Source organism: Babylonia areolata, chromosome 34 (assembly GCF_041734735.1).
Source record: "Babylonia areolata isolate BAREFJ2019XMU chromosome 34, ASM4173473v1, whole genome shotgun sequence".
Lineage (NCBI taxonomy): Eukaryota > Metazoa > Mollusca > Gastropoda > Neogastropoda > Buccinidae > Babylonia > Babylonia areolata.
Genome location: NC_134909.1, coordinates 22,021,551 through 22,044,044, shown reverse-complemented (window position 1 = coordinate 22,044,044; position 22,494 = coordinate 22,021,551). Strand labels below are relative to the sequence as shown.

General features: G+C 44.0%; 2 protein-coding genes across 4 annotated transcripts in view; one reads left to right on the top strand and one right to left on the bottom strand.

The window, feature by feature from the left end:
• Window positions 1-22,494, top strand: part of LOC143277326 (uncharacterized) — a 329,350-nt gene that overhangs the window by 25,995 nt on the left and 280,861 nt on the right. The window lies entirely within an intron of this gene.
• Window positions 4,576-22,494, bottom strand: part of LOC143277351 (uncharacterized) — a 23,666-nt gene continuing 5,747 nt past the window's right edge. Inside the window, exons 7-13 of the mRNA XM_076582135.1 lie at window positions 20,335-20,619; window positions 15,161-15,454; window positions 13,232-13,573; window positions 12,321-12,443; window positions 11,024-11,048; window positions 10,412-10,449; window positions 4,576-4,607 (exon numbers count right to left, since the gene is read on the bottom strand). Coding sequence (XP_076438250.1) covers window positions 4,576-4,607; window positions 10,412-10,449; window positions 11,024-11,048; window positions 12,321-12,443; window positions 13,232-13,573; window positions 15,161-15,454; window positions 20,335-20,619 — 1,139 coding nt within the window. The remainder of the gene's footprint in view (window positions 4,608-10,411; window positions 10,450-11,023; window positions 11,049-12,320; window positions 12,444-13,231; window positions 13,574-15,160; window positions 15,455-20,334; window positions 20,620-22,494) is intronic.

Genomic DNA, 22,494 nt, shown 5'->3' with positions numbered 1-22,494 from the left:
CTTGTGGGGTTAAACGTACACGTTTTTCCGGCTGTTGGGCGTCGTTTTGTGGCGGGCTGCTGGTTTGGTCGGGGCGTTGCGCAGGTGCCGTCGGTTCTTTCAGGGCAGGGGTCCAAACCCATCGGGGCCCAACTTCTTAAAGAACCCACTGGAGGGGGCCAAAAGGGAAGGGGGTTGGCCTTGTTTTGGGGACAGGGGAAAGCCTTCATCGGGTTAAACCTTCAAAACGGGATCCCCCTTGCATCGATGAAAATTTTTTTTTTCCTCTTTTTGACAAGAACTTTTCAAAGGGCCCCCGGGGGAAATGGGGGGAGGGTTTTTTCCCTTGGGGGTTTTTTTTTTGTATTTTTTTAAATAATGTTATTTATCGTCTTTATCAGCAAAAAACCAATGACTAGACATCGAAAAGGGGAAAAAGAAAAAGCCTCATTCACCCGAAATTTAAATTATGCCAACTTTATATTCCATTTTCAATTTAAAACCCCATGCACATTTCATCCCGAATTGAAAACCCCATTTTCAACAAAACTGAGCTTCAGGGTAGGGAAAAGTTGTTTTTTTTTTTTAATTTTTTTTGGTTCCTCTGTCTTAAAAGAACCACCATGGCCCAAACCCCATTCCATTTTGATCTTTCTTTTCAACAATATTCTTTTTGGGAAAACTTTATATTAAAATGGGCCCAAAAGGGGAAACCTTTCGGAATTTTACGTAAAGATTTTCTAAGCAGGGGTTTTTCCCGGGGAATTGAAAAAATTTATAAACATAAAAATAAGATCACGCCACTTTAAAAACTGAAAATCTCAAAACAACCCCTGCCCGGGGTTTTTTGATGGGACATGTCCAAAATAGAAAAATTGAGGGCAATTTTGCAAGGGGTGGTCAGGGGGGGGCGGGGTTCAAAACCCCCCCCCCTTTTTTCCCCCCAAATTTTGGGGACGGGAAAAATTAAAACTGAGGGGTTTGGCTTTCCCAAGTGAAAATAAACCGGGGGTCCCGGGTTCAGAAAACATTTAAAATGGGGAACAAGGCGGGCCCCTCCAAAAATGTCTAAAAAGAAAAAAAAAAAAGATTTTTTTGGGATAGGACACAAATATTGTGCACGCACTAAAGGGTCAGACAAGCGTGTTGGTTAAGCTGCTGCCAGGCATCTCCCTGCAGGGGGGGGTGAGTGTTATGGAATTGTCCAAACACAGGGGGCGCCCCCTTAGTAACTGTAACACCGTGTTTTGCACAGCGACTAAAAACTTCTGCAAAAGGTTTTCACCCAACAAAGAAAAAAAAAATAAGGGGGGAAATACCCCATGACGATTTGGAAAGGGGAAGGAAAGGGGAAAGAGAGAGAGAGAAAAGGAAAAAGGGGAAGAAAAACCGGGGGAAAGAGGAAAGCCAACAAAAGCAGGGGGGGAAAAAAATTAGGGGAAAAAGGGAACAAACCCAAAAAAAACTTTGGGGGGAAATAAATTTTTGGGCCCCCCTGGCTGTCGGGTTTTGGCCTGCCATTGTCCTTTTTGGGAAATCGGGGGGAAAGGGTATTTGAAAAGTATTTAGCTTATGGGTAACAAAAAGGTAGAGCCAAGCAGCACCCAAGTGCTGGGTTTTAGAGCCGTGCATCAGTAAACCCTGTAGTATATTTGTTGGGTTTTTTGTGACTGTTAGACTTCAGCAGCCCGGATGTATTGTGAATTTTAACTCGCCTCTTAAAAGGGTTTCAGGGGGTTTTTAAATCTGTACCCCTTCGGGCCCCTTTTTTTATTTTTTTTATGTTTTTTTTTGGGTTTTCACTTTTGCCCGAAGCTTGTTTTTTTTTTTTTTTTTTTTTTTTTTTTTTTTTTTATATAAATCGCTAGCGGGGCCCAAAAAGGTGTGTGCGTGTGCGTGGGCGTGGTTGTTTTCTTCGAATATTATTCCCTTCCCCATCTCGCCCCACCCCCCGGGCGTTTCCTTCCCCAGGGATATAAATTTAACAATTTATATAAATTAGTTTAAAATATTTGGGGGGAAAGAGATGGAATGGGGGTTTTCCTCCTTCTTTAAAAATCAAAGTCGTCTAAAAAACCATTCAAAAAAGCACTTAAGAAATATTTTTATGGAAAAAATTTTGATCCCTTTATCCCTTTGATTTGACTATCATTTTATCTGCGTCTAAAATATTGTCTGTCCCAAATTTTTTTTAACTTTTAAAACCCTTTTCCGGGCTTTGACTTTCCTTTTCTCCTTTTTCCCCTTCCCCGACTGTTACCTTTACCCCTCTGTCTTTTCTCTCTCTCTGTTTTGTTTTCCCCTTTATTTTTTATATTTTAATTTTTTTGGTGTGTGGTGTGTGGGGGTGTGTGGTTGTGCGGTAATTATTTTTTTATGGAAACTTTCCCCTCTCGTTTTTTTTCCCCTTTCTCTTTTCTTCCCGAATTTTAAATTAATGATGTTTGAGTGTCGCAAATTTCAGGTTTAAAACGGTCATTTTCTAAAAGTAAAAATTTTTTGTTTTTTCGCTTGTATTATTTCTTTTTGTTGTTGTTTTGTTTTCGGGGGGAAATTTTTTTGTATTTCTTGTAAAAGGGTTTTTTTTTCCCTTTTATTTTCCCGACCCCCCCTTTTCCCCCCTTTTCCCCCCCCTTTTAAATTAAAAAAAAAATATTCTTCTCTTTTTTTTAGAGGGCAGGATGTAAAAAGCTGTATAAGCTTATTCTTTTACCCCTCAATAAAGATCATTTGACTTGACTTGACTTGACATAACTGTGGTCAAACCCACCATGTTAAAGCAAGATGTGCTATTTGAAACAAAGTATAGTGATGCATTAGAAAAAAGGAATAATATAAACCAGATCATTAATGTACTCACCTCGATATAACCATCCAAATGCAGCCTTGCAAAATGAAAAGAACATTTCTTAGTGGAAACTATGATAAACATGCATTATTTTGATAGAACAGAACTTTGTGTGTGTGTGTGTGTGTGTGTGTGTGTGTGTGTGTGTGTGTGTGTGTGTGTGTGAAATGCCATGTTTACAGAAGCAGTGATTTTGTTTTCAAATGCTGGAACTGGCGTGAAATAATTGATAATAACCAGTGGTCCTATTTTCTTTATAAGGCGGGGAAAAGAGATGGTAGGTGCTACTAATGGAATGGGCGAGTCTGTGTGACTACTATAACGAGGTTTGCGAAGATTATATAGAAAGTCTAACTGGATAGATATCCAACGAAACATCTTAAAGATGTATGAAGCTATGTTGCCTTTAACAGGATTAAATGAAACCCTGTGATACATGAATAAGGTTGAACGAAACTGTGTCGTAATTTTGAAAGCAAGGACTGTAGTTGTGGTTTATGATTATAAGACTGCCACCTTACACCAGGCGGATGGTTTTACAACAACGTGGGAAAAGAACTGGGCTGAAAAAATTCAGTGAAAATGTGAAATTTTACACTGGGGTGATAGTGCCATAATTGTACCAGTTCAAAAAAAAATTGTAAATACACTAAATAAAATTATAATTTCCCTCCGCTTTTTATGTTCTTTTCTCTTCTTCCACGCAAGGGAAAAACCCCACACACACCCCCACAAAAACACAACCCCACACAAAACCCCCACACCCAAAAAATAAACCTTTTGCTTCTTTCCATTGGGTTTTTCTGAAGACTTTTGTGCAGGGGCCTTTGACCGAATTTCTGGAAAACCCCAAAAAAAATAAATTTTTTTTTTGTATCCACGTTACTGTTTATTTTATTTTAATCGGTATTAAGGGTTCCCAAAGTGTGATTTCCCAAACCCTAAGGAAAAGGGTTATTTTTTTGTGGTTTTGCGTGTTCTGTCCGTTTTTATTCCCGGACAGTGTGTGTATTTTTTAATTTTCCTTTCACTATTTACATCACCACTGACTTGCGCATGTGTAATAGGGTGGGGGTAGATTGTGGTATGGTGTTTCAGTTTGAGTTTTAAGAATGCATCAAAGCGTGTGAACTAATCCACAAACGTTACCCGTATATGATATAAAAACCGTTGGGGAAAGTGCCTGTGTTGATTGTATTAGTGCATGGTTGTGAGTGCAAGTGCCTTTGTATGTTTTTCACAATGAATGCAGATATTGTTTTGAATATGATTCTTACGAAGTGACTATATTTTGGAACTGTTCATTAAATTCTTGCCAAGTAGAGATTGCTTTGAAATATGATTTTAAGGATGGTGATAACTGTCTTCATCTTGGAAGTGTTCATTCAATAACCTGTCAAGTCAGTGGCATAGCCCTTGCTACTGGTACCATGTAACCCGGTACTACCTGCTGCATGTGAAGTCTCTGAACGACAGACCAGGTGGAGGAGGAAACCTTTCCCAATGGCTGTGAAGGAGGAAGAGGGTGACCAAAAGGCAAGGGGAGCTCTTATCTTTGGACTGGAAGTCCTCCAAGGAGACGGAACACCGAAAACAAAACCTGCACCTGCCGAGGCCGTTCTACACGTGGCAGTACCGTCGGTAGGCGAGAGAGTGGGGGAGGGACTGCACAACTCCTCTTCACTAAAAAAAAAAAAAAAAAGTCACCTGTGCTGGTCAGGCAACCAGGCTAATGTCGGAACGACGAGCTAGCCCTTCAACACCCAGATTTCCCAAAAACCTGCGGCAATGTAGAAGTGGTAACGGGTACAGGCAGAGGATGCTGCTGGCAGTTCCTAGTCACGACTCTGCACGCAGGCGGCTGTAGGTTGATGGTCGTCCGCCGTAGACTGGGGCAGATGCGGCGCCCGCATCCTCCAAAAGTGTCAGAGCAGCCCTTTTTAGGGGACAGCGCTGCTCTCCCCACATGGGGAAGGGGAGATAAAGGGATCCCTTAAACAAAACCTGCGTCACCTAGTACCTAGTAGGAAACCGCACCTACTTGGACACCAACACCAGCGGTTGAAAACAACGGAAGAAAAGAACCAGGAGTTATGCCCTGACTCTGGGTGCCTGGAATGTTCGCACCCTTTTGGACAGAGACGACAGACCAGAAAGTCGCACAGCGCTCATTGCCAGAATGCTTGATCGCTACCAGGTGGACATAGCAGCCCTGAGCGAAACCAGGTTTGCCAGTGAAAACCAGCTGGAGAAAGTTGGAGGGGGCTACACCTTCTACTGCACTGGGAAGCCAGATGGCACCCCAAGAACCTCAGGCGTGGGCTTTGCCATACGAACCAAACATGCACGACAGCTTGACAGCCTTCCACGTGGGATAAACGATAGGCTGATGACCCTGCGTCTGAAGCTGTCCGAGGAGCGCTTCTCCACAGACATCAGCTGCTATGCCCCGATGATGACCAACCCTGATGACATCAAAGAAGCTTTCTACGAGGAGCTCAGATGCACAATTTCAGTGGTAGACAGAAAGGACAGCTCCAATGGACTGCTTTTGCTCTTGCTCTGCGCGCAGCATGGACTGACCATCACCAACACCCTCTTCCAACAAGCGGACAAGTACAAGAACACATGGATGCATCCCAGCTCCAACAGTGGCACATGCTGCACTATGTGATTGTCCGACAGAGGGACAGAGGTGATGTTTCCATAACACGCTGCATGAGAGGAGCAGTCTGTTGATTGGACCATCACCTGGTATGCAGCAAGATCATCATCAGACTTGCACGCAAGCTCCAACCAGCCAGGCAGAAACCCCCTAGGAAGCTGAACATCCACTGCCTCCCTATCACCAAGGACGTGCTGCAGCAGCAAATCCAAGCAGCTCTCCAAGAAATTCCTGCATCGACTGATGTAGAAGAGGTATGGAGCACCTTTAGAGATGATGTGTACGCAGCAGCAGCTGACACACTCGGCTTTGTACAGAGGAGCCACAAAGACTGGTTTGACGAGAACGACTCTGGAATCTCCAAGCTTCTGAACACACTGCATATACGGCATCAGGATCAGATAAAGACTGCCAGAGGAAGGAGAACCAGTTCTTGCAAACCAAGCAACTCGTACAGAAGAGGCTGCGTGAGTTGAGGAACATCTGGTGGGAGAGAAAGTCCGAAGAGCTTCAGTCCGCTGCTGATGCTCACGACATGAAGACCTTCCATGATGGTCTCCGAGCTGTGTATGGGCCGAAAGTCACAGGATCAACCCCTGTCCGAATCTTGGACCAGACCACCCTCCTGACAGTTTCAGTTTCAGTAGCTCAAGGAGGCGTCACTTCGTTCGGACAAATCCATATACGCTACAGCACATCTGCCAAGCAGATGCCTGACCAGCAGCGTAACCCAACGCGCTTAGTCAGGCCTTGAGAAAAAAAAGGGGGAATAAATAATAGATAAGCTTACATAGACAAATAGATAATAAATAAATAAATAATAATTACAATAAAGAAAAAAAGGTAGTACTACTACTACTACTACTACTACCACTACTAAAATAAATAAATAAGACAACAATGATGATAAATAAGCAAATAAATGTAAAACATGGAGACACACATTCACACATACACCCACACATGCATAACAGATATGCACCAAAGATGCAGTTTCACAGATATGAAAGCACAGTCAAATACATATAAACGTACATGAGCTCCAACACACACACACACACACACACACACACCACACACATTACCTTGCACCTCCTCTACCCCCCTCCTCCACACACTCATTTCTAGTCTATGTATCGCAGCTTCCACGGCACACACACACACACACACACACACACACAATCACACAAACACACACTCACAGAGATGAACACTTACTTGTACAAGCACACACACATACGCCTATATCTCCCACCCCCAACCCCACACACATATATACAAAGATATATATATATATATATATATATATATATATATATATATATATATATATATACGTTCCAATATCCTGTTGCTCCCACAGTGTAGGCATGCATACACTCACATACCTCATCCTCTACCCCACCTCCCCCCCGCACCCCCACCTCCCCTCACACACACACACACACACACACACACACACACACACACGCGCACGCACAGAACTCTCCTGACACTTGTGTACACTTACACTCTCGCGCATGCACGAACGCACTCAAAAGCACAGACCCACACATACACACAAACACACACATACACACACGCACAGAGGCTGCCACTGATTGGCCGCAAGAGGGATGGGAAAAGATCTCTGATGCCAAGAACGTGGCGTCTAGTGTGTTGCTCAGTCTATTGTATTTGGAAAAGCCCACAGAGACTCTGTTCCGTTTTGAAGGAATTTGCGCAATGTTGGTTTGGATGTGATGCCGATATTTGTTTGATTTGCAAAGTATCGTGCTCTACCTTTCATGTTAGACTTGCGGCCGCTCCCTCTCTGCTTTTATTTCTTTGAGGCGATCGATGGTGTGATGGCCTTGTACCTGTTCTTTTTGATATTCTTTGACTTTTCTGAGGATTTCCGATTTTCCTAGATGTAGGCCGCTCGTTGGTGTTGCGTTACCAGCAAGTCTGTCAGCTCGCTCATTTCCCTTAACACCTGCATGTCCCGGGCAGTATGACCATGTGAGTTTTTTTTAATCTGAAAGTTGCGCATTGCCTTATGCCACTCTGGGCTTCCCATTCCGTTTTCAATTTTCTGTATGAGGTTCATTGAGTCGGTTAGAATCATGGCATATTGGTTTCCGGGCGTATGGATGGACGATAGCCACTGGAGGGCATGTGTCACAGCTTCAACTTCCATCGTTAGGATGGAGGTTGTGACTTTGTAGGCAGCATTCTCTTCCCAAATTGTTTTTTCCATTTTGTTTCGCAGTGAATCCCCAACCAGGTTGGTCTTTGGTGACTGAGCCATCTGTGTATATGATGATGTCCTCTTCTTTACTGTTTTCTTCTATGAGTAGCTTCACTTCCGCATCAGTTTTGCCCTCTGGCCATTCCCGACAATGTCTTCCTAGAGTGGGTAAAATGGCTGTGTTGAATAGATGGTTGAGGTTTTCGGGGTTTTTCTCCCATTCTTTTGTTTCTTTCAGGTCTTGTAGTCGGCATACTAGCTGGATTGTGTCTTTTGGTTGCCCCATCCATGATCTTCCTCGTCCTAGACGGCTGCCTTTTGGTTCTTTGACTGCGTCATGTAGTGGGTTTTGAGGGTTTTCTAGTGCTTTGAAGTAGGTCTTGACCTGTTCTAACTTGTTTCTGGCCTGCACTGAAGGAAGGTCAAGCAGGTATCGCATGGTTTCTATGGGCGTGTCTTTTGTTGTTCCAAGGATCAGCCTCATAGCTTCATTTTGTACTCTTTCTAATTTTAGGAGGTTGTTTTGAGACGGTGTTGTTAGCCCAAGTCCGTAGTCGATCACACTGAGGACGAGTGATTGGTATAGCAGGAAGAGGTGGCGTTGTTCAATACCTTTGCTTGCCATTGCTGTTAAGATAGAAAGACCCTTTTTGCATTTGAGAACAGTATTTTCCGTATGTTTTCTGAAGGTCAGCATCCTGTCGAAGTGTATTCCTAGGTAGCGTAGGCATTCAGATTTCTCGATTTGAATCCCATCGAATGACACAGAAGGTGGTGATTTGCTCGCGGTTTTGTTGTTGAGGGTGCACAGCAACGTTTGGGCTTTCGCTGGATTGATGAAAGATCCTGTGTCTTTGCACCATTAAGCAATATTGTTTAGTTGTTTCTGGACGACTTTGGTTCTTTCCTGAGCATCTTTCGAAGTTTTGAAGACCAGGCCATCATCCGCAAGAGTAAGCACCCGAGCTATTCCATTGTTGACAACAAAGACATCCTTGCCCGCAGGGCAGAGCACTTCAACACCCTCCTTAACAGGGACTCGTCCGTATCTGACGAGGTAATTGCAGCCCTCCCAAAGCTACTAGTCAAGGACTCACTAGCTGCCCCTCCCACCAAGGCCGAGACCCGGAAGGCCACGAAGCTGATAACGTCAGGAAAAGCACCAAGAGCGGATGGAATTCAGGCCGACATCTACAAGTATGGAGGCGAGGTGCTGACAGACAATTTGACCGCCCTGTTCCAGTCTATCTGGGAGAGAGAGGAGGTCCCCCAGGATTTCAAGAATGCTTCAATTGTCCACATTTACAAACGGAAGGGAGACAAAACATCCTGCGATAACCACTGTGGAATCTCTCTTCTCTGCATCGCAGGTGAGATCTTCGCCCACATCATACTGAACAGACTGGTTGACCATGTCTCCAACACAGTCATCCGCGAGGGACAGTGCGGCTTCCACTCAGGCAAGGGAACATGTGACATGGTGTTTGCCGTACGCCAGATGCCAGAGAAGTGCCGTGAGCAGAACAAGGAGCTCCACATTGTCTTTGTAGGCCTGACTTAGGCCCTCGACACGGTGAACCGCCATGGTCTGTGGAAGATCCTCCTAAAGTTCTGCTGCCCGGAGGGCCTAATCCAGTTTATTGCGTCATTCCATGATGGCATGCAGGCGAGAGTACAGGAAAACACTGACATGTCGGATCCGTTCACTGTGGTAAATGGAGTGAAGCAGGGCTGCGTCCTGGCACCCACACTGTTCTCCATTCTTTTCTCTGCCATGTTGATTGACGCCTTCCAAGACTGTGACCGGGGCATCTACATTCAGCTTCGCACGGATGGCAAACTTTTCAACTTGCGGCGACTCCACGCTAGGTCCAGGGTGTTTGAGGCACTGTTGAGAGAGTTCCTCTTCCCTGATGTCTGCGCACTTGCTGCACACACCCATGAGGACATGCAGTCCATTATGGACAGGTTCTCAACCTTTGAACTCACCAACAGCCTCAGCAAGACCGAGTCCATGTACCAACCAGCTAGCTCACAGAACGCCAGTGCCTCCCGCTCCACCTACCCCCCGCACCTGCAATCAAGGTCGATGACACAGAGATTAAGTCAGTCGACAAGTTTTGCTACCTGGGCAGCACCCTATGCAGCAACGGAGCCCTTGATGCAGAAGTGACGTTGCGCATCGCCAATGCCAGCTCCGCCTTTGGCAGACTCAACAGACTGTGGAACAACAAAGGCATCAGGCTCAGCACCAAAATCAAAACCTACAGAGCTGTTGTGTTGACCACCTTTTTGTACTGCTGTGAAACATGGACGACGTATCGCCGTCACATTCAACAACATGAGCAGTTTCACCAGAGATGCCTACGAAAGATCCTCGGCATAAAGTGGCAAGACAGGGTCTCCAACCTCAAAGTCCTAGAGAGGAGTGGCCTGCCCAGCATCGAAAGCCTGCTGATCCAGTGCCAGCTACGCTGGAGAGGAGACGTTGTCCGCATGACAGACTGCAGGATCCCTCATGATCCAATATATATGATAATAGTTAAGTCTGAATGGCTGATACACACCGCGAAAGAGAGAGAGAGAGAGGGAGGGAGGGAGAGAGAGAGAGAGAGAGAGAGAGAGAGAGAGAGAGAGAGAGAGAGAGAGAGAGAGAGAGAGAGAGAGAGAGAGAATAAAACCAAATTACCATGCTCCTCGCGGACAGGACCCCGTTCAGAATTGTATCTGTAAGAAAATACATATGATGATCACCTAGCGTAAAACCCTCTCACATGTTAGTTATTGCTGTTCTTTTCAAATGATATCCTCCTTATTTTATTTCAAGAAAACTGGCTTTAAATTAAACTTTGTTTGTTCTGTCAACCACTGACGGCAGAAACCGTCTATCAAGCACGTGTCAGTTTATTCATTACACGATAAATTATATTTCCTGCTAATTATCACAAAATAATGACATTTCTTTCCAATTCATGTATTATTTCTGAGAATTGGAAATGAGATTCAGCTTCGATTAAGCACTCTAAATCTCTTCGAACATATATTTTTTCCAGCTAAACTGGAGAGAAATGTGGCATATATTTCGGAATGGGGGAGGTCACAATTCATTTAACGTCTGCTTCACTCTCGCCGTCTCTGTCTGTCTGTCTCTCACGCAGTCGCGATTCTTAATCAATGATACATTTTTCTCGTGTTCATTTCGTGTTCGCTTTAAGATTTCCACCAAAAAAGTATAAAGATTTTAGTTTTAGTACGCGCACACACACACACAACAAAACAACAACAGCAACTTAGTCCATACCTGGCACGACGATCCTGCTTTTTCCCTGAGGAAGAAAAACAAAAACAAACGCACTCCGCATTAGACATTTGGGACTGGAACATAATGTGGTGAAGACAGGGTTTAGAAAACAACAACGAAGAAACACTGCAACAGAAACTCGGAAAATCATTAACCATTCATCGTTGTGTGCCTTGTCTGCGACACTTTTTAATTTATCACACTCCTATTGTGTGTAGCAATGGTCTTCAATTTCTCGTGCATGTTTTCATTGTATGTGCGTGCGTGCGTGTGTGTGTGTGTGTGTGTGTGTGTGTGTGTGTGTGTGTGTGTGTGTGTGTGTGTGTGTGTGTGTGTGTGTGAAATTCATTAACCATTCATGAGATTAGTTCGATTTTGGACCAGCTTAGTGATATGAAATATTCTGGGAAAATATATTTGATATTTCTTTATTTATATCGAAATGGTATTTATTCTTCAAAATGGATGAGTTATTTCAGACAAATTTTAATGGAAACAAGGTATGACGGTGTTTGGGATGCTAAATTCTTCTTAGAGAGGGAATCTTTCTGCAAGAATGTCAACATTGCTTTGAGAGATATTTTTCAAAATCTGTGGAGGCATGCTCTAGAGGCCAGTAGTAAATGCTTGTTTTATCGAAATTTCAAAAGTGGATTTGGTAGAGAAAAATATATGTCAAATGCCTGATAATTACGTTATCAGCTTCTTCAGATTTCGAAGTAGTAATCATAAGCTTGAAATAGAAACAGGGAGACACAAAGGCATACCACGAGAGTTACGGCTTTGTAAGGTTTGTAACATGCTTGTGATTGGGGATGAGTTTCATTTTATAATGGAATGTTCCAGTTATGATCAGTTACAAAACAAATATGTTCCTAGAAACTATTTTTGTCTCCAAAATTGGTTTTTAATTTTTGTAGTATGCTCAAAGGAGGCAAAAAAGTCATTTTAGCTGTAAGTAAGATGGTTAGATGTGGAAATGTTGCCTAGCTACACTTTTGGAGTTAAATGACATTTGTGTTTTCTCAACATTTATGTGACATTGTTGTGTATACGGAAATGTTTGTTCTGGGCATGAAAATATTATTTTGCAGTAGTTCTCCATACTCCAATAGGAGTGAAAGGCTAATTAAAACTTGAAACTTGTGTTCTATTTGTCCTGATCAAACTTATGGTATGGCATAATAACTTTATATCCATCTCTCCGTGTGTGCATGCACGCATTTCTATCAATTGACAAAAAATCAAATGTCCAAGGATGTAAATTCAAGAACTTCAAGTAAGTCAATAACCTTACCTTTTCGCCTTCGTATGATGACAAACACTATGATACCAGCTATGATGAGAATAAGAACCAGAGGGATCACTGTTCCACAGACGACGGCAATGATTGGGAAGGAAGATGGCTTTCTGATTTCAACTGAAATAGAGAGAGAAAAAAGAGAAAACGAGTTTGTTTATGAATACATATTTTAGGCACCCAAATAAAACTCATAACAGGAAAGTGAAGTTACATTGTCATATAATATTTTTGGTCTTAAATATTGATTGGATTATAATCATATTATGATTATAATCCAAGCAATGCAAAAGACCAAAATGCTAATGCTATCTCCGATGAAAGTGCAATTTGCAGTTGACAAATCATTACTTTACTGATGACAATAGAAAAAGGTTAAAGCCAATTGTCACATTAAAACACATGAAAGAAGAATCATGACGGTCATATCTGCATAACTGAATGCCAGTAGTTCAACATGCAAACTGTGTTGGTAACCCGCCATACACACGAAGCAGAGCAAGTCACAACGGTCAGTACAAATCGATCGGTGCATTTTCGGAAAAGTTACGAATCAAAACGAACTCCCCCCCACCCCCCCTCCCGCCCACCTTCCTTTCTCCCTTTTAGCCTGTCACGCTCCCGATCTCCCAAGTCAACATAAGTGCTGACCTGCTTGTGCGTGAACCCTCTTCGTGTGTATACGCAAGCAGATCAAAATACGCACATTAAAGATCCTGTAATCCATGTCAATGTTCGGTGGGTTCTGAAACAGGAACATACCCAGCATGCACCCCCCCAACTGCCCCGAAAACGGAGTATGGCTGCCTACATGACGGGGTAAAAACGGTCATACGTGTAAATGCCCACTTGTGTACATACGAGTGAACGTGGGAATTGCAGCCCACGAACGAAGAAGATTCACTTACCTGCATTGACATCCAGCTCAAACTGGAAAGTGAATGGTTGTCCAACCCCATTCCCCAGAGTCACGCTGTAGAATCCTTTGTCTTTCTGAGTGCCGTTGCTGATGGTCAGGTTACACGTGGTCCAGAACAGGCGACTGGGGTCTGTGGCAGTGCACTGCACTTTGTACAGACTGTCACGTGCTGGACTATTCACAGTGGAGTTAGACAGAGGACCAAGGTAATTCAATGTTGAATACTTAACGGCTGGGTACATGGTGAGTGGAAACTTTGTGCTGACAGATCCACCTTTGTAGTTTAGGTATTTAGGGATCTCTGGGGATCCCTCTTGTTGTCGAGGTGAACCTGAAACACACACACATGCACATACACACGCGTGCAAGAGCCCATACGTGTATAGATCTCTCTCTCTCTCTCTCTCTCTCTCTCTCTCTCTCTCTCTATATATATATATATATATATATAGTGTGTGTATATGTGTGTGTGTGTGTGTGTGTGTGTGTGTGTGTACCCATGCGCTCAGCTGGCTTCAAATACTGTTTCACGCACGAGCTGTATAGCAGACTCCTTTTTTCGCAACTGACACGCCTGCCTTCGATGACACTTATAATGCGCGACGCCATTCCGCCATTCCAAATTTGAATGCAAAGCCCACTCTAAACAACTCCCCTTACCACTCTCTCTTTATTACACACACACACACACACACACACACACACACACACACACACAGATATATATATATATATATATATATATATATATATATATATATCACACACACACACACACACACACACACACACACACACACACGTATGTGTGTGTGTGCACTCATAATTTCATAATCCGAATCATAGTAACTTTATGATATCAGTAAGATAAATTACGCGTGTCGAATTCTGCGATACATACATATTACAAAACAAAACAGTAAAACTTGGCATGCAACCTGTATAACGAAATCACACACAAAAGGCTAAAGGCAAGCCCAATAACAGTATAACACTCCTGTATGCATGCATCCCTGCACTTTTTTCAGAGTATCTCTGAAGCGCTTCTTCTGACCTCCGTGTGATCTCTTCCCTTGTTGCAGCTCGCCATAGAAGAGCCTTTTGGGCAGCCGATGGTCTGGCATGCGCGCCACGTGTCCAGCCCAGCGAAGCTGGGACTGCATCAGGATGGTGAAGATGCTGGGAAGGGTGGCTTTTGCGAGCACCTCTGTGTCAGGGGTCTTGTCTTGCCACTTGATGTTCAGTAGCTTCCTGAGGCATGTTGTGTGGAAATGGTTCAGCTTCTTGGCATGTCGTTGGTACACTGTCCAAGTTTCGCAGGCGTACAGTAGTGTGGGGAGAACTACTGCTCTGTAGACCTTTAGCTTGGTCTCAAGACTAATGCCTCTTCTGTTCCAGACATTTGCATTGAGTCTACCAAAAGCCGCGCTTGCTCTTACAATCCTGACGTTCACTTCATCGTCGATTGTCACATTTCGTGACAGTGTGCTGCCAAGGTATGTGAACCGCTCCACCGCACTGAGTTTGTACATACACATGTACAACGTAATAGACAAATTTGAGAGTAAATTTAACACAAAACAACACCAAGCTGTAAAATACAAAACCAGAGTTTAAGCAACAACAACAACATATGACAACATCAATTACATAGAAACATCAATTACAACAGCACTACAATTGTACACTTGTTACAACAGTTATGCATATCTTGATTGAAACTGAATCAGACTTGCTGATCGCCATCTAATGTTAAGAGAACGAGCGAGCAACACACACACACACACACACACACACACACACACACACAAGCAGGCAGGCAGAGTAGAGAGGGAAAGACAGACAGAAACAGTGAAAGAGGCAGAGAGACAGAGTGAGTGAGAGAGACATACTGGAAGTGTTAGAGGCATGGACTCACAGTTCACAAACACCATCAGAGTTGCATTTGGTTGGCCTTCCCCATTGTCAACATCACAGCGGTACTGTCCTGTGGCATCACACGTGGCTCCATTCTTCATGTAGGTCAAGGTTGCTTCTTCCACTGCAGACACCTGCCCTTGTTGTTTATATTTCAGTGTCACACCCTCCTTGACAATGGACATGGCGGCTGTCGGTCTGCCAACAGCTGTACAGGTCAAGGTCACAGGATCACCTTCACTGACAGTGACGTTGCTGGCGTTGTTCACGGTGAACTGACTGACTTCAGCAGCATCTGTACAGTTCAGGTGTTGAAAGTTACATATGATAGTAATAATACTGGTGATCATTTTCTTCACCTCACACACACACACACACACACACACACACACGCACAGACGAACACACCCACGTGCACTGCCACAAATGACAATGCCGAGAAGAGTGTGAAAATGATATGAAATGATAATCATTATAATAATAATCATTGTAATAGTAATGAAAATGATTATAATAAGAACAACAACAATGATAATAAGTTGTAGTAGTAGCAGTAGCAGTAGTAGTAATAGTAGGAAAGAAAAGAAGAATTGACCATTATACAGAGCGTTATTTTGTATTCATTATCTATTTTTACAGAAAAAAAATGCTTAAAGCTCTTTACATTTCGTTACCCCCGTATAAATACAGAGAAACACAAGCCGGAATACACTCCTGCAAAGTATATCCATTCAACAACCACACACCCACCCACGACACCCTCGAGAAGACACATCCCTGCAACACGCACTCACACACAAATGCACGGACGCTTGCAAGCACCCCGCCATACACAGATGGCGAATGGCTTCCCCACAATGATGCATGTCTTTGTAATCAGATCACATCAACAGTGAAACATTACCATTCTTTGAAAATATCACTATGCGTTTTCAAAGCAGGCTCAAAATAATTTATCCAGACAGAATTTCGCGACTTTTCTGGCAGTTTGTTCCACAGTTAGGGGACCCGAAAAGACAAAGATCTCCGACCCTGTTGCTTCTTTATACTTTTCAAATAAGGTTCTTGATAGCCTGGTATCAGAAACAGAATAAAGGTGACGAGTTGGAATGTACATTTCAAAGAGGTCGAAAAGTCGATAAGATCATTCTGCTCTAGATGTTTAAGAAGCTGGAAGTGGACGACGTTTTCTACATTTTTGGAAAGGAAAGAAATTTGAGACAGAGCTATATTTTTTTCACACTGATCTGGTCTAAGGAAGGTTTATCAGTGGACTCACAATGATGATGATGGCAGTTTCTTCGTATCCAAAGATCACTGGGAAGAAGGTCTAGTCCGGGTGAGGCAAGCCTTCTGGTGGCTGTACAGGCCAATCCTGGACTTGCATTTTCGGGAACAGCTGGCGCACGTAAAAGTTGGCTGGTCGCTGGAGGGGTAAACTTGAGATGATGCCTCCTTTCTCTGCTCGCGTTTTTCCCTGGCTGTCTGTGTCCTTTCCTTTTCAAATTTCATGACAGCTTTCCTGGTGGAAGTTTTCCAGGCAGATCTGTTTGCTGCCAGTGTCTCCCAGCTGTGGTGGTCAATTTCGCTACGTGACATCTGCTGCTTCAGTTGGTCCTTGTAGCGTCTGCGTGGAGCTCCAACGCTGCGTTTACCTTCACGCAGTTCGCCGCAGAAGACGGCCTTTGGCATTCTTGAGTTGTCCATACGCGCTACATGACCTGCCCAGCGCAGCTGTCGAAGCATCAGCATTGACTCGATGCTTGGGAGATCAGCTTTCTCCAGGACTTCGATGTTGGTGGTATAGTCCTGCCAATTGATGCCCATGATGAAGCGTAGGCATCTCTGGTGGAAACGCTCCAGCAGCTTGATGTGTCTCCTGTAGACGACCCAAGCTTCAGATCCATACAGCAGGGTACTGATGACGACTGCCCTGTAGACCTGGATTTTGGTCGAGAGTCTTAGGGAGTGGTTTTGCCAAACACGTTTCTGGAGACGACCAAATGAGCTGCTGGATTTGGACAGACGATGGTCCACATCCTTGGAGATTGTGGCATCGTTGGAGATGATGCTTCCAAGGTAAGTGAAATGTTCCACAGCATTCAGTTGGTGCCCGTCAATGTAGATCTTGGATGGTGCGTAGATGCCATGAAGGGGTGCCTGGTACATGACTTCGGTCTTCTTCAGACTAATGGTGAGGCCAAAAGCCCGGGCTGCATCAGCAAAGTGATTGACGACTAACTGCAGAGCTTCCTCAGTATGAGCGAGGAGAGCACAGTCGTCTGCAAACAGCAGCTCCAGGATCAGTTCCTCAGTGGTCTTGGTACGCGCAAGGAGACGACGGAGGTTGAAGATGCTGCCATCATTTCTGAATCTGATGTAGATGCCTTCAAACAGATCTTCCTTGGCTTCCCTCAGCATCAGGCTAAAGAAGATTGCGAAGAGTGTGGGGGCCAGGACGCAGCCTTGCTTGACACCGTTTCCAATGGGGAACGGCTCTGAAAGTTCGCCTCTACACTTCACTTGGCCACGCTGATCTTCATGGATTTGCTTGAGGACTGCAAGAAACTTTGGTGGGCATCCAAGCTTTGTCAGGACCTTCCAGAGCCCATCTCGGCTAACCGTATCGAAGGCCTTGGTCAGGTCGACGAAGGCTGCGTAAAGGCCCATGTTCTGCTCCCTGCACTTCTCCTGCAACTGGCGTAGCTCAAAAATAATGTCTGTGGTTCCTCTGTTTGCTCGAAACCCGCACTGGCTCTCGGAGAGATTTTCCTCGGCGATGGTGGAAATCAGCCTGTCCAGTAGGACTCTTGCCAGAATCTTTCCTGCAATTGACAGAAGGATGAGGCCTCTGTAGTTGGAGCAGTCAGATTTCTCGCCCTTGTTTTTGTAGAGGGAGACAATCACTGCATCTCTGAGGTCACCTGGCACTACTCCTTTGTCCCAGCACAGAGTGTAGAGGGACGTCAGTTGTTCTGCGACAATGTCGCCTCCTGCAACGTACACTTCCGCTGGGAGCCCGTCGATGCCAGGGGCTTTGCCACCTTTGAGCTTCTTGATGGCGGACTTCACTTCTTCGAATAGCGGGGGGTTGTCCAGGTCATGCTTGACTGTCAGCTGAGGTATCTTCTCAATTAAAGAGTCCTGAACTGTACGTTGGTCTCCGAAAAGGTCTTGGTAGTGCTCTGTCCAGCGATGCAAAATGGAGTCTCGATCTGTCAAGAGAGTAGTACCATCTGATGAGCGCAGAGGGGCCTGCACTTGCAGTGACGGGACATATGCTGCTCGCAAGGCTTCGTAAAAGGCTTTTGTGTTGCCCAAGTTAGCATATAACTGAGTCCTCTCAGCCAGTTTAAGCCACCAGTTGTTCTGAATCTCCCTGAGTTTAGATTGTAGAGTGCTGCAAACTGTTCTGTGGGCTGCCTTGGCTGTATTGTCATCTTTACTGGCAAGGAGACTGGCATGCGAAGCACGCTTTTCTTGTATGAGATTCTGGATTTCCACATCATTCCCGTCAAACCAGTCTCTGTTCTTCCTGGTGGAGAAGCCAGCAACGTCCGCAGCTGAATTTTGAAGGGCAGTCTTTAAGCGCTGCCACTGCTCCTCTGGATCTGGCTCCTGGCTTGATGGGACCTCAGCTTTTAGCCTGTCTTCGAGCTCCTTCCTGAACTCCTCTTCCTTGATCAGTAGTTGTTGGACATTTAACTTCTTAGTCGGAGGTCCTCTCCTTCCGATTGCTGGTCTGACTGTGAGCCTGACCTTGGCACAAACAAGCCTGTGATCTGTGTAGCAGTCGGCGCTTGGCATGACTCTGGTGTGCAGAACATCCTTAATATCCCTCTGGCGTACCAGGACGTAGTCCAAAAGATGCCAATGTTTGGAACGTGGATGTTTCCAGGTCGTCTTGTAACTGGCCTTCTGTTGAAACAGTGTGTTGGTGACTGACAGGCTATGCTTGGTGCAGAACTCTAGAAGCAAGCGGCCGTTGTCATTGCAGTTGCCAATGCCATGCCGTCCTATCACTCCTGGCCAGATCCCTACCAACTCGTGCGTTGAAGTCACCCATGATGAGAATCTTATCCTCCTTGTCCACTTTCCTGAGCAGAGAACTAAGTTCGCTGTAGAAAGCTTCTTTGGTGACGGCATCTGCTTGGAGGGTAGGACTCACAATAGTATATTTAGAAACAGACAGAAAGCAGCCAGACAGAAGCGATTCATAAACAACATGAATGATGAACAGAAGCAGGACATCACGGCGATCAAGGAAAACAGCTGAGGGGATAGGATCGATTTCACACGACTTTTGCGTTGCATTTAAGGAGATTTTCTTTCCAGTTTTTTCGTCTACAGGTTCAAACCGCACGATCGACAATGTCAGTGACTGATTTTTTTTTTTTTTTTTTTTTTTCCAAAAACATGTATACAATCTGATTAATTAGTTTACTTAATTTTGCACTAAACTCTGCACATAACAACATAATCAAACCAAATACAAACCAATTCCTCAAAATAGTATCTAAACGGTCCAACTAAATTACCCCCCTTTCCATATCAAGGCCTGACAAGCGTGCTGGGTATAACTATGCATAGATCAAGCACCTTTCCCACTTTTATTGTAATTCATCGTTAAATGTTTTAATCATTATCATTATCATTATTATCATTTCTTAATACGCTTTGCTCTTAAGCATACATTATGTTGCGCACAGACCGATACGGTTCTGGCCACCATGAAACTAAAACCAGGACTATGTATGAAGTTGGCATTGTGCAACAGAGTGCACTATGACAGAAACATAAATGAAATTCCAATCCTTATTAGTAACAACAACGATACTACTACTACTTCTACTACTAGTATAATTGCTACAATAATACACCTTCCCATCAAGTTCGACTGAAATCATTTAAGTCAGATAGTCACAAGCTCTGTTGTGATGTTGCGTTCAGTTGTAAAGACTGCTTGTTGTTTTCACATCTTGCACCGGGGTCAAGTTAGTTGGGTAACTGTATCTGTCGGAACTGGAATACAAGGGAAAGAGAGAGAGATAGAGAGAGGGGGGGGGGAGGGTAGGGACAGACAGACAGCGACTGAGAGTGAGTCAGAGACAGAGCTCAATGAAGTGTGTGTTGTTTACTTAAGACACACTGATTGCATACATCAACCAAACTCACAGGTGGTCAGCACCGTCAGTGTGATGTTGCTTCTCAGAGGCAGACGGTCATCAGAACTGACTGTGGTTGTTGTGGCGTCACACACATGTGTCAGTGGCAGGGAACGATCAGCTGTGAAGTTAAGACTGGAACCTGAGCCCTGTTGCCAGGTAACGGTCGCTGGGGAAGGGTTGCTGTCAGCAGAACAACTGACGTGAACTCGCTGTCCTTCCTTCACTTGACAGGTGTCAGGTGACGTCATCGTGCAGGTGTTGGAAGGAAGGGGTGTGATGGTCTGTGAGATGTCTGTTAAAGGAGGAGAAAGTAAAGAACATAATAGCATTGGCACTTTTTTGTATTCATCTCTCTCTCTCTCTCTCTCTCTCTCTCTCTCTCTCTCTCTCTCTCTCTCTCTCTATTGTGGTCCATGGCCAAAGTTCATTAAAACATTTTCGTTTGTTCGTTCGTTCTCTCTCTCTCTCTCTCTCTCTCTCTCTCTCTCTCTCTCTCTCTCTCTCTCTCTCTCTCCCCCTGTGTGTGTGTGTGTGTGTGTGTGTGTGTGTGTGTGTGTGTTTAGAATTTCAAGCAACCAAGCTATTTTTTCCATGTATAGATTCAGTAAACATGAACTAAAAAAAAAGAAAATTCCTAAAGTGTCTTCTGTGTATATATATATATATATATATATATATATATATATATATATATATAAATAATTGTGGGTTTTTTATCTATCTCTCGCTCACACCGTCACACACACACACACACACACACACACACACACACACACACACACACACACACACACTCTCTCTCTCTCTCTCTCTATCTATATACCTATCTATATGTCTGAATATATATCTATCTGTCACACACACACAGACACACACACACACACACACACACACACACACTCTCTCTCTCTCTATCTATCTATCTATCTATCTATATACCTATCTATATGTCTAAATATCTATCTATCTATCTATCTGTCTGTCTGTCTGTCTGTCTGTCTATGACTAACAAAAAGCCCCGGCATTTTCTATTACGATACAGTACACGATGAAACTTACTATACAATTCCTTCCAACCGACCAAGGTATTCTTTCTATGTGTGGAATCAGTAATTATGAACTCAAAACACGCTTGATCTAAAGTGTACATACAAAGCAATGTTTTCATTTAGTTTCCTCCGGCCTTGCTTGCCTGAGCTTATTGGAAAAAAACACAAAAAACATAGACTTTACAACACGTATGTCTTTAAGCGGGTGGTGCTCAGTGTCAGTTTTCAGGCCAGGGTAGTGCTGTGTTCCTCGATCATCGATAATTATATCATGTCTTGTGTAGTGTGTAGAACATAGTGACTTGTTCTGTTACAGTTATCCCTTATAAAGAGACATGCCATACAGTGGGGAAACCAATATATTTATAGATGTATCTAGATCCAGACTTATGTATACAGTTCACAAGGAGGACGTACAGTTGTCTCCTCCATACGACACCCGTTCCCCAGGAATGATGTACACAACTAAAATGTTTCTTTGGCGTTTGCATGTTCCTCCCACCCCCACCCCCCCAACTTCACCCCTAACATCCCACAGCCACACACCCAAACAACATTTTTGATTAAGTACATGTTCCGGCATAAGGGTGCCCTTTCGACCACCCCTCCCACTCCCCCCCAACCCGCTCCACCGGTCAACACATTTCGGAAAACCACAACAACAAGGAAAAAACCCACCACCTTTAAACCCTCTCAAATCATGCTTATGTAAAAGAAATCAGGACACAAAATGTGTGTGTGTGTGTGTGTGTGTGTGTGTGTGTGTGTGTGTGTGTTGTATCGGCCTATCTGACAAACTCCAGTTGAACAATGTCAACTGACTGATATTCATAACAGAACATTTAATGCATGACAGTTTACAGTATGCTTCACAGTCAATGCACATGACAGAATGGAGAGAAAAAAACAAAGATATATTGTGTTGTATAACCACAGGAAATGACAAACAGTTGTAAATGTGTAGCATTCCAAACACCCATCCATAAAGATGTACTTGAAAGTGCGTGTCAGAAAATATCTCTTGATCAGTAAAATAAACACACACACACACACACACACACACACACACACACACACACACACACACACACACACACAAGACAAAAAAAATCCTGCAA